The sequence below is a fragment of the Strix uralensis genome, chromosome 3, assembly GCF_047716275.1.
Source record: "Strix uralensis isolate ZFMK-TIS-50842 chromosome 3, bStrUra1, whole genome shotgun sequence".
Lineage (NCBI taxonomy): Eukaryota > Metazoa > Chordata > Aves > Strigiformes > Strigidae > Strix > Strix uralensis.
In genome coordinates this window covers 55982653-55995455 of record NC_133974.1, presented here as the reverse complement: position 1 = coordinate 55995455, position 12803 = coordinate 55982653, and the positions used below count along the sequence as shown (strand labels likewise).

The window sequence follows — 12803 nt, the reverse complement described above, 5'->3', positions numbered from 1 at the left end:
CCAGTAACAGCTTCCTGAACCAGCCTTTCATGGGCTGCTCAAACGCTGCTCTCTGGTTTTGAGACTCTAAGACCTCTCTCCACTCCCAACACTTAACATGTCCAGGTGCTGACTGTGTTTTGTTTTACAGCTTGGCTCCCCCTGGCTTTTGTAGGATTTGGTTTTGTGTAGCCTGGGCTCACCTTGAATAAGCAATATAAATTGGCCCTGTCCTTTAGACAAACGGGAGGGGCACTCTTCCACTGATTGGTACAGACAGCGTTGTGCAAGGTGGGCTAGGACCCCTGCACTCAGAGGAAACTCATACCATTTTTGCCTTTGATGGGAAAACTTACTCCTATTTGTTTTGGTCTGGAGGCAAAGTCTAAATTAACACTCTCTGTGCTGGAGAGTTTGCCTTGAACTTCCCCTAAATTTGAGGTAGTGAGGTAGTGTGAGTTGAAGAAGGACTAAATAAGATGATAGCTTCAGGTTCATTTCTGGTTTTAGACATACTTTTTTTTTTTTTTTTTTTTTTTTTCTTTTTCCTGTGAGAGAATTACCTCTTTGTCTGCTTTCTTAGAAAGTAGTGGTGACTTCTTTGGTGAGAGCAGATATTAATGGCAAATGTGTCTTTTCTTTTTTTTAAAAAAAGTTTTAGCCACTCCCAATCTCAAAAATATCCATTTTTGAAAAATTAAAAGCATTCATAGTGATTATTCCTGACAACTGATCTTTATTCTTCTTTTCCTTCCCTCAGTAGCTGATGATAAACTTTGTACCACATACAAAGCTTTTGGAAGCTGAAAATCTAAGCCAAACTTGTTTCTCAGATTATTTAATGGTAAGTGTTGAGACAAAGGATTCTATTATCTTTAATGTTTGCATTTTAACAATTTTTTTTCCAGATGTGATTTAATGACAAGATGCTGGAACCAAGAACCTCACAACAGACCTACTTTCTCTTATATCCAGGACAAACTGCAAGAGATAAGACACTCTCCACTGTCCTTCATCCACCATCTTGCAGTCAAAGAGGCAGCAACCGGAGTCATCAACCAAGCTTTTGAAGGTGAGTCTGGGCCAGCACCTGCTGTCCCCATAGCCTCTTCCCCATGAACAAAGTGGGATTCAGCAGTTCTTTTCATTGCATTTGTCCCTGCCTCAAATTATCTGCCTATAAAATGGAAACGGCAGATTTACCTCTCATAATGAACTTGTAAATATGCATTAAGTATGATGCATTTGGTAAAGCACATATAAAATTAACAAGCCTATGAGGTTGCAACTGAGCCTGCCTCACAGAGGCATCCAGCTTGCCTCTAAATTTTTGATACTTCATGACCCTGTTCTGCTAAAGTAAATGCTTAAGTTCCTTGTACAGCCAGGAGAGCTTTAGAAGGCTTCTGGGTAGAAATCTGTTCCAATTTCAAAGACATCTACTCCCTCTCTATCAGCTAAACATGACAGTTAGGCACTTACTTTAGGAGTACTGATTCAGTAGTTGCCTGAAAGTGAGGCATAAATTAGATGCCTAAGTAAGGCAGCCTTTATCCTAGCCTGAACTGTGATAGCTCCAGCCAGGAGTCACATCATGCCTGTGCTCTGCACACTGTGAATGAATAAAGCTAGGTGATATTAAGTAATACTTAAGACATGGGACACAACAAAGTCCAATTATATAAGAACATTATTAAGGTTGTGAAGACAAGAATTTAAAAAAATAGCCAATGCTAAATTTGAAGTTGTTTGTGTAACTGTGATTCAAATCATCTAAACATGGAAATGAACATCCTGACTGGGCCAGAACAAGAAGCTTTTCACATCCTGTAGTAATTCCTGGCTGGCTAAACCTTGGGAAAAAGTGAAGTCTTATTAAACAACATGATTTGAAAATCTGTAAAAAGAAAGTTTTTATCATTTGAAATATTTCACTTTTATTTCACAGGTTTGGTTTTGGTTTTTTTAGTTTAACCTGTTTGCATTCTGTGGTTTTCTACTGAAAAATATTTCCTGTTAAAAGAATTATTTTCCATTCTAAAAAAGCAAAACCTAGTTGTTTCTAAAACGTCTAAAGGCTTTGTTTTGTTTTGTGGTTTTTTTTCCTTCATGAAATATTATTGAACTAGGAACTCACCCTGCTTCATAAACAGTTTTGATACATCCATATCTTGTGATTTCCTAAAAACTTAATGATCCGTTCCAGGAATGATGCAGAACTCAACTACACAGTCATTTTTCTGCAGGACTCTACCTGTATTCAAATCACTGGCATTGTCCAATGCTCAGTTAATGAGAGTCTATTTGATACTTTGTTAATCTTTATAATTTGGTGTAGCTTTACAAATATCAGTTTATCCCCATCGTGATTTCTTTCTGTCAGATCCAGTCTGGGCATGACATGTTTATATGTCATGACAAGACTAAAGACTTTATCAAGACATGATGGATCCAAAGTAAGCCAGCACTGATAACCTCTCATTTCATGCTTTTTTAATAGCTGATTTTGCACCCTTATGCTATAATGAAAAGCTTCGTGTATTTGCATGTAGTGCCATTTCCTAGTTTCTTTAAGGGCATCTTTGCTCTGAATAGTGGAGTTCAGGAAAGAGATACTTAATCTGGCACAAATCTAAGCCTGGCATTAGCTCAGGAAAGGGGTACAGCCAACTAATTACTCACTATGCCCAAGCTAATAGGCATTACATTTTGGATGGACTTTATCTCACCTACATGCAGCTGTCTAGAAGCTAGGAGTCTCATCTAAGATACTCTTCTAGATATCTCTGTAGTCAGAAGCAGAAACAGATATGTCCAGAGAGTGACAACTCTGATGTTTTAGGTGTGTATCATAGCACAAAAGGGCTCACCTTTTGCCTTTCTCTCCACTGATGATGGCTGGAATCTAGGTGACTTGCCATAGTTGACTTGGATACAGCATCTCGGACTAGATGTTTAATTTTCAGATGGCTACAGGAACACAACATCCACTGGACAGAGGGCTGTACTGATTCAACTGCTTGCATCTACTCTTGAACTAGTGTGGTTTCTTAGCTCAGACATCTTTGTTCTCTGTTCCCTAACTCCATGGGCAAGAGAGACATAAAAACTAAGGCAGTTAAGAAATTCTTGTGGCATTACATCAATACCTGTTAAAATCTTTAGCAGAACTGAGACTTTTAAATATAAGTATGCCCTTCTGGTGTTTGGAGTTGGGGAAAGATGTTGGAATATAGGTATCATCCTTTTGGTGGAGCAGGCCTGGCACAGATATAACATACAAGGACTTCAGTTTCAGAGCTTAACATGTGCCAGCTAAGTATGGGTTTTCCCCTACTGTTAACTTGTTCAATCTAGGCAAATCATTACTTTCACTGGGATGACAAATATATATTCTTAATGTAAAAAACATTATATTGCCAAAATTTCAGGTTCTGTCACACAGCAGAGATCATAGAGAAAAAGCCATTACTTTGTTTGTGAGGGACAAGAGTAGCATTCTTAGAAATGGCCAAGTTGTAGGAATGGAAAATATGGATTGAAGCTTCCATGAAAAGTTTCACTTTGAATGGTTAAAATTTGAAAAAATACTTTAACACAGAAAATGTTGTTGTATGATGGACTTTTAGGGTAGTCTTAATAATAGGGGTACACCATAATATATGTTATATTTAGGAAATCTGTTGGCAGTGGTCACTTTTTAAATCAGAGTCCATTAAGCCTGTTCATAATAACCTAGTTGGTAAAATCTAGCTCACTATGGTAAACAGGGCAATTCAATGCAGGCCGAGCTTTGGTAATAGCTCTCAGAGCCAGCCTGTTTTGCTCAGCTCACTCTCTCCCTGAGCCTTACCCTTTTCCCCACCAGCTGCCCTGTTCCCTCTTGTGGCTTTCTGCCATTCTTCCCTTTCCATAGGGAAATGTCTGCTCAGCTGTTGTTACCACAGACCCACTACTAGATCTGCATTGGGATGGGAAGACAAAACAGCTGTTTTCATGGTTCTATTCAATGTTTTCATGTTTCAGTGCTCGAAACTATGCCTTAACTTCTCCTCAGGGTCACTCGGTGATTTTCAAACAGGGAATGCCCATCAGGAAACAGTGTAGCTTGAATTTTATTCATCTACATATCATCCTTTCATTTAAATGTATTTTAAGACACTAAACTATTGATAAGCTCTTTACATGCCTCTATAATGCACATACTTATTTCCCCATATATTCATAGTTCACCTCTTATGTCCCTCTTTCCCCAAGGACGGTTTTTATAAGCCCATTAAAATGTTACGCTACGTACTCGACTGAAGGCCTGGAGTCCTGGTGATGTCTTAATGTTGCTGGATTATCTGATCAGGGATACATACATGTCAGTTTTTCTGTAGCTCTCCAGCCTTAAATTAATTCAACAGTTTTTCTGCCTGCAAAGTAAATCTTGTGCAGCGGAGTTCAGTGGAACGTGGGCTCCAGAAGTGCAATTAATCTAAGCAAGAACCAGCAATTTGTGTTCTACTCAAGCTTCCAGACTAAAATGCGTGTTCCATTATGACCGTGTCATAAACAGTTTGGGGCATGGAATACATTTCACTCTGTGATTTATAAAACACTGTATAATAAGTAAGCTATTTTATAAATTTGTATTCATTTTTAGCTGGGACTAAGTGAAGTACTTCTTGTGTTTGTAGTAGTAGTAGAAAGAATACAGCCGAAACAAATAATCCAAAAGACTGTTCCATGATGAATTGTCCTGGACAACATTTTCCCAAAATGTTATGCGGTCATTGGCCTTTGTGTGTAATGAAACTCCTGTCATGAGCCTCCCGCCAAGAAATGCTTGCTCTCACCAGGAGAATTGGTTCCAAAAGAAAGAGCCAAATGTCAAGCAAAGTGAAATGACAGGCCTCAAAATAACTATGAGTCTTAGCCCTGCGTGGAATCATACATCTTCCAAATTCTGTTGAGCCTTACCTACTTGTCAGTAGCCACATCTTTAGCAGGTCCATACATGCTGTTGGTGCTATTTCATAGGTGGGAGAGCTGGAAAATGTTAGTGTTTCTCAACAACATTAATGCCGGTGCAGTATGACACACAGATTGCAACTGTGGATAAATTAATACAGACAGTATGTTAGTGGTCTGGACAGCATGCTAACAGCATAATGTGGGGATGGCAAAGGGGACGCTGGCTTCGTTATTGCAAGAGCTACCCTTCTAAAGGAGACATCAAGTAGCAATAAATATGCCTGAGCAATACCAGCAGCTCCTGGCACTGCTGCTTTGGAAGGGAGGGAAACAAACTCAGGGTCAGGAATGGGTCTATCAGAGAAAAACTCTTCAGAGTTTTTCCTTCTTGCTCTTACAGACTTTCCCAGGACATTGATCATGGGCATTAAGTAGCACTAACAACATTTCTTTGAGCCAGGGAAGCACTATCCAGCTGGAAGAGGGAGACACCAGTGGGTTTTGAATCCAACGGGAATTGACTGAGCAGAGGCCCTGTCACCAGAGTCCCCATTCATTGCTGAAAGATAGGCTCTTCTTCCTCCAGTTTCAAGAAGTGCAAATGAAATGTCATGAATCAGCTTGCTAACAGGATGGCCCTGCATTGCTGTAAAAATATCCAGTCCATCTATTTTCAGACATAACTTTTTACATTTACACATACAAGACAGCACTATATTTTTTCAGGTCCCAAGCGTGCCCCTTTACGGATGGAAACACCTGTTTGTTTTGGCAAACGTCTTTGCCGACATCAGACAACTGGGCATTAAGCAGCTGGAGCGGCTCCTTGCCTTTATGACCCAGGAGGACTATTCTTATCAGGGCTGCTTCCCACAACCTCTTTTGGACCTATAAGGAAAAAATGTCTAATTGCTCAGAAACTGTGTCGGAACACCACGTTCTTACTGCTGGAAGTGGCTCCTCTGGCAAGAGGACACGCAGGGCAGTTGAAGGGAGCCTGAGGAAATCCAGGGTAAAAGACTGAAAGGAAATACATTTGGCCTCAAAGACATCATTTTTAAATCCCTAAGATGGAGATGCTGCTTGAAAAATGTGGGAAGATAAAACAGTTAGAATTTTGTAATATTTTCTTTTTTCACTTTTCTTTCCAAATCCAGTCACTCAGTGTATTTAGTTTTTTCAGCAATTAAGTTACTTGCTAAAAATGTCACTTGTTTTTTTTAAATCCTCTGTGCAAAACTTTGCATTGAGGAGATTTGATATTAAAATCTGGAATCAGTGATTTCAACATTAATTAGATGTCTGCCCTCTCTGCTGGCTGAGTAGTACTGGTTTGCTGTTCCCTGTGTGAGAGTCATCAGTTTATTTTCCTAAAACCAGCTGCCTTTTAAAAACTATTCTGCACACCTCTCTGAACTTAAAGTAATCACTTGGACAAACGGAAGCTTCTCTAAAGCAGATGTGTTGATAAGAGACATTTTAAAAACCTTGTATCTAGTCTCCTTTGTATTTTTCTGAAATTCAGTAATCCTCTTCCCCACTTAGCTTAGTGAGTGGCTGACCCAAAGCCAGCGAAGGTCAGAGAAAAGGCTTCTTCCAAAACAGTGAGTGGTTACAACACTGCAGGAAGAGGGGGACTTGGTGGAGTGATTATTTCTTATTTGTCCCCTAGACAAATGCTGTTTGATTCCAGAGAGCACACATGAGCCATATGATACTGCAAGGAAAGTCATGCTAATACTTTGCCTTGGACTGAGGAAAAAAAATATCGGATGATATGATATTGTAAGAGCTGACATTTGTGTAGTATGGGTGTATAGATATAAGCAATTAAAACTTAGGCACTTGCTTACACTAGCTCTCTAGGCTGTTTGACAGTTACCAGTGAGTTGTAGACATGTTCAGAGGATGTTATTATGTAAAGGTAAGGATGTGAAATAAGCATCTCCACAAAGCGGCTCATTTCTCCTTTCTCTCTGCATTGAGTGTAAAGGCAGCCTAGGCAAGGAGCTTAAACTGGACACGTAAGATCTGGGTAATTAAAACTTTGTAAAATGAATCCTGCTTTGTGACTTGGAGAAGGGGAGTGCTTTCCTATTTATATAGCCTTATTGTATTGCAGTAAATGTGGAACTGGCCTTTTTTGGTGCTCTTATATCATCAATGATAATAAATAAGATAATAAACGGGGTTATAGCTGTATTTCCCAACCCAGCTTTTTGTACACAGAGGTTTTAGTCCACAGATCTCTGAAAAATCTATTAAAATAAAAAGAAAGACAGGCAGTCAATGCTTCAAGCAGTTTAGTGCAGTGGAAACGTGGGATGAACAAAATTCTCACTTTTAGCACCTTTACTGTCTGACAGAATAGCAAAGCTCAGTGAGTCACCCTCAAATCATGCAAGATCATGTGCTTCATTAGACAGGAAACACAGATATATCTCCACTGATATATAATACAGAGTGGAGTATTAAAACGGATATATATTTGTTCTATTTATATTCCTACTGGCAATGTGCAGAAACTGAAACATAGCACCTCCAGCTCCAGGTGGCCAGCAGGTATCAGGAAAATACTCCCTACACAGGAACTATCTCCTTGAGCTAACCAACATATGTGAGGTGGAGGAGTCAGGGTTCAATAGCCACCTTTTCACCCCTAACAAAGATATGTCATCAAGTGCATCTTTTGACTGTGTTCACTGTGGGGTACATCTTTCAGCCATGCCAGTAAGTCAGGCGGTCCCTTGTTTGCTACCCCGTACTTTGTGTGGCAGAGACAAAGGGCAGAGTATTTTATGAGAAAAATAAGAGGATATTAATGGGAAAAAGGAAATGTGGCTGCACTTCTAAATACCTTACCATATTGAAGGTGCTAAGCATTGTATGGGATTATGTTACCCAAGATTAGTAACATCTCAGGCTGGCTACTTAGCTGGTGTAAATCAGTGGCATCCCACTGGTTTCTATGGAGCTTTGTTAATTTGCGCTAGCTGAGGATCTGGCCTTCAACTAGCTGTAATAGAAGATCAGAATCTCTAGATCAGTTTGTTCAGTCTCTACCAATCAGCTTTTCTACTGACATTTTTTTCCTCTTAAATGTTGTCACCTTCTGAACTTAAACACCCAAAAACCCATCTGCTTATCAAGACATCACAAAAATTTGCACCCTTCCAGTCAGGACTTCAAAACATGTTATGAGCCCACACAGCCTACTGAGCAGGCAAGGAAAGACTCTCTGCAATCGAAGAGCAGGATATGCAGCTGCCCTGCGGCAGGAAGCGGTCGACTGAGATGCTGAGATCGGGAAGGGGGAAGCATCGATTTTATCAGGTTGGGATCTGTCTCCTCAGAGGAGGCTAAGCAAGCAAACTCCATCCCTCGTTAGTATGAGTCAGACGATCATAGTTTCTTGTGTCAGTTAATGTGGGGCTCTCTAGAGTAAGCTTCTGCTTACCCATGGAGAGAGATGCACTGTAATTGATTTACCTGCAGTCTGGCTCAGATGTTGTGATTTAAGCACACCACTACTAGGAAAAGTGTCCAGCAAGGTCAAAGCTGTATGCATTGAGGACCTGAGACAGGTATCTATGCAACTACAGTGCTGAGTTTTGAAGTTGCCATTTTAGTTATTGGAAACAGTCTACCTGAGAGAGCACAGAGCTCAGTGGGAACCTGCTTCTTGGCAGAGTACTTCTCAGCCTGTACATAGTGCTGGACTGCCAGAGCTAGCTTGCCTCATGCCCTGAGGTAGGTCATTTAAAGCAAATGTGGGTAACTCTACACTATGCAGTTACCCACTATGCAGCAGCCCACAGTGTAGACAACCCTTCAGATTTAAGCGTTTGGAGTTGACTTCCCAGCACAACTTCAGATTCCATGAAGGTGTTCCTTGGACGCCTCCTCTCGGGGTGTTTTGGCTTCAGCCAGGCTTTGCTTGTGAAATCTGAGGGGATCACATCACATGGTTTATCCTGCATTTACTCACGTATAACCCAGCTTGACTATACATCAATCAACTAATTTTAGCAATGTTAAAACTGAAAAGAAAAGAATGATATCTCATGAATATACTGACCTGCCTCCCCAATCCAGCTTCTCTCTATCTTCCTTCAAATTCTTGGCATTTTTTGAAGGGGCTTCCAAAGATTATTCAGAATTCTCTGCATTGGCTTATGGCATCCTAGGGTGTTGGTGGTGCTTCTAGCCCTCACATTTTTTTGGGAATTTCAGAACATATAATGATTTTTTTCCTCAATAGCACATTTTCAGTATCTTCTGTCTCTATCCATCATATAACTAAGTGAGCAAAAATTATTTGCCTGCTTTGCTGAATTTCATGAGAGGCGAGCATTGTACTGCATAACTTGACATCTTTGCATAGATTTTTTGGCTTGTACAGCACAATGGTGCTAAGCTTTCATAGGCGCCGAACACTGCACAAAGACATGACGCAACAGTGAAGGAAAGACCACTTGTAGTCAAAAATCTCATTGTGAAAGTGGCCATGTAGCTTATATGTGCCATGTCACAGGAGAAAGGTCATCAACATTATATTCTTCCTTTATCTTTGGATAGGATAAAAATATTCTGCAAAAATAGTGTTTCTTGCTTATTTTGTTCCCAAAGCTCAAAAAGTAAAACCAAGGCAAAGTATTTGATTTTTTAGCTCTTTTTCTCTATAATTAGAAACACAGGGACACATAGGCTGAAAAAGGATTATAATATTTTATATATTCTGTAGTTCTTCAGACCTGTTGGGGAAAGAATTAGTAATGTATCTATATATCTGGTAAAAATATCTCAGTGACCTCATACTCACATTTGTGTAAACATCACCTCATCAGTTCCAGATACTTATACAGGAAACAAATCTGAATGCTCCTCTAGTGTTCTATACTTAGGCAGGTCAGCCGGCATATGTCTGGTCTGTAAATACCCAGTTTTACTTGGGTCCTTATTTTAAGGTTTCTCTCCTAATAGTTTGCTGCAAACATGCCCTCAGCATTTTCCAGTGTGCCTGAGGGTTCCCATTAAAAGCTTTATTAAACAAAAACCAAATACAAAGAAGAGCTGTACTGGTTGGTAAAGGCTTGGTCAGGATTGAATTACTAAATATTGCCATAATAGTCCAGAACTGACAAAGTGAGTATCAAATGATTTTTCGTAGCTGTCAGTCACCGTGGAATGTGACCACAGTTTGCTCTATGTCCCAATTCCCATCTTGCTAACAGGTTTCTAAAATCAAAATTATTCTGCAGAGTTTTCCTGCTAATCTTTCCTAGTGGACTCTAGCATGTGGAACAGACTTCTGACTTCATAGCTTGGGGGGTGTGTGTGATTATAGTGACATAGTAAATTGTATGTTGCCTGGTGCAACAGCACAACGCTTGCGATTCTTTTGAACATATAACCTTGAATGTCACATGCTTAATTTTGCAGTTGTGAAGTAAAATAAGGAAGCAGTGTAATAAAAGAAGGCACGTTACAAAAGTAAATGCAAAAAATAGCAACAATTATAACTTGAGCCTTTAGGTAATAATTTTTTACATTTTTAAAGATATATCCCCTGCAATAGATTTCAGGTAACTCTGTATATGTGAACAGCATCAAATTAGGGAAAAAATACCAAGTTTTTAGAAATGGGAAGAACCCATTGGATTGCCAAGTTTAAGTTTCTAGAAAGACAGAATATTACAAGTCCTCTAGAGAGACAGTATATAATGATTTAGTAGATAGAAAACTGCCTATCATACAGGACTCTAGCAGTATTATTAGCAGGGTTACATGAAGGTACAGATTAAAATCACTTTGGCTTTATGCAGGTTATCTTTACTACCAGAAGCAGCGAGTCGTGTATTCATAACTGTAATGCTGCCTGTGGGGGTATGAATGGTGATGACCAGCCTTCCCTAAGTGATCTGCTTAAAGCTATAATCCACACAGGCAATAGCAGAAAACACATTTGAATCACCAGTCTTTATGCAGTCACTAGACCAACTTTCTCCAACAGCGGTCTGATTTTGTTTGCTTTCTAATGCTACATGTATATCACTCTGCTGTTGTCTTTTCTTGTTTTTTAAATGTAGATAGTGATGTTCCATGTGCAGATTCGGACAGTATTCTTTCAGCCATGCTAATGGAAACAAGGAATCAAGAGGGCTTAAATTATTTGGTATTAGTCAAAGAAGGCAACCAAGATCAAGGAAGCAACAATTCTGCTGAACTTAGTTAAGTCTGGTTCCCTGTGTTTGAAGGAAAGAGGGAAAGAAGAAAAAAAGCTCTACCAAAGAAGACATAAGCCAAGGAAAATATTCTGCACATCGTCATACTTTCAGAGATGTCTTAAAAAAACAGCAACTCGCTAAAACACTAAAACTACCAGAAAATATCATAAGGTACTGAATGATGTGTAGCAGAATAAGACAACAATTACTTATCTTTTGATTTTCTGCATGTTATGGTTTGGGTGTTTCACAGGAGATAGTTTAAGGGAATAAAATGCAATCAGACAGTGAGTGATTTCATTGTGGTGTTGATTAAATTTACACAATCACATATGCCTTAGACACAGTAGTCCTTCCAGAAAGGGAGTATTGGTATGCTGTTACAAAGAAGGAACCAATTTGCTCATGAAAAGAAAAAGCAGTTGAAATCTGGCTTCATAGTGCACAAACAAGATTTTACAAGTTGAAAAACTAACATAAATTCTTGCTGTATTTTTATGATCTCCAGATCAGAAAGCAATTGAAAAAGGGTGACTGGGTTGTCCACTGCTGGGGATGGTCTATTTCACTATGTAATTTAAAAAAATGCTTGCAATCATCTTGAATGTTAAGTTGCACAGTGATTGATCTGTGAATCTAGACAGTCCTGTTTTCTTACATTTCTTTTCCTTTCCTTTCTAATGTTTATCATCCTTACTATTTTTTGTCAGACTGGGTGAAGGGAGATACTTTTCCTTGGTATGTTTGGAGATCAAGTCAAAGTATATAATAAAATGATATATAAACCATTACTGAATAAAAGGCAGCAATAAGCTTTTTGGAACATTTCATCATGAACAGTAGTTTGCAAATTATGCAGAGCTATTCACTAACATATGCCAGGAAGCTAGAAACATGCTCTGATTTTATGCAAATATTGGATAATGGGGGACACTGAAGAGTAGTAAAGGCACTATCTGATGTCAGAATGCATAAATTTTTAAGATGCAACTCCACTGAAATCAAGCTTCAAAAGGTTCTTAAATGGAGATCCAACACAGATGAACAAGAAATTTGGTTTTTGACTGTTTTACTCAAATGGAATAGAAATCGAGAGCTTTTGTATTAGGATTCTTCTTTTCCCTGACAAAGCCCATTGAAGCAGTCTCTAATTATATACATATTTTTTGTTCATCTACAAATTAGTGCAAAAGCCAGATTTCCTAATAACAATTGCAGCACTTCGCTATGCTCACCAGACCATGAGTGATGGATAAATAAATAAATGCTGTATAATGTTTCCTTCCTCTTCAAGTGCTGCTTGATTGATTATAGAGCTGTTCCTTCCATTTCAATAACTTAAACATAAGCAACATTTACTAACCTGTAGCATGTGCTAGCCAGAAACCAGGAAGATCCCAGTTCTGTAGACACCCCACCTGGATGACTTCATGCGCATGTGCAATTCCACTTAACTGAAGAGGATTGCTCAGTCAGCAAGCCACAAACAAAGGTTTTGAAATCAAACAGGACTTCATATATCTTTTTCTTTAGCAGGAGACGCCTTCAATCCTGCCAAAATTTTTTCTAGACAACACCTTTCACAGGCCTCATGACCACATCTGTGATGTGATAACCCAAGTCAATTCAGTATGGTGT

The 12803-nt window shown here is 39.1% G+C and overlaps 1 protein-coding gene across 1 annotated transcript in view; it reads left to right on the top strand.

Moving 5' to 3' along the window:
* ROS1 (ROS proto-oncogene 1, receptor tyrosine kinase) overlaps window positions 1-12458 on the top strand; it is a 77264-nt gene extending 64806 nt beyond the window's left edge. The window contains exons 43-44 of the mRNA XM_074862355.1: window positions 888-1051; window positions 11028-12458. Of these exons, the coding sequence (XP_074718456.1) occupies window positions 888-1051; window positions 11028-11173 (310 nt within the window). The 3' untranslated portion in view covers window positions 11174-12458. The remainder of the gene's footprint in view (window positions 1-887; window positions 1052-11027) is intronic.
* Window positions 12459-12803: the final 345 nt, after the last annotated feature.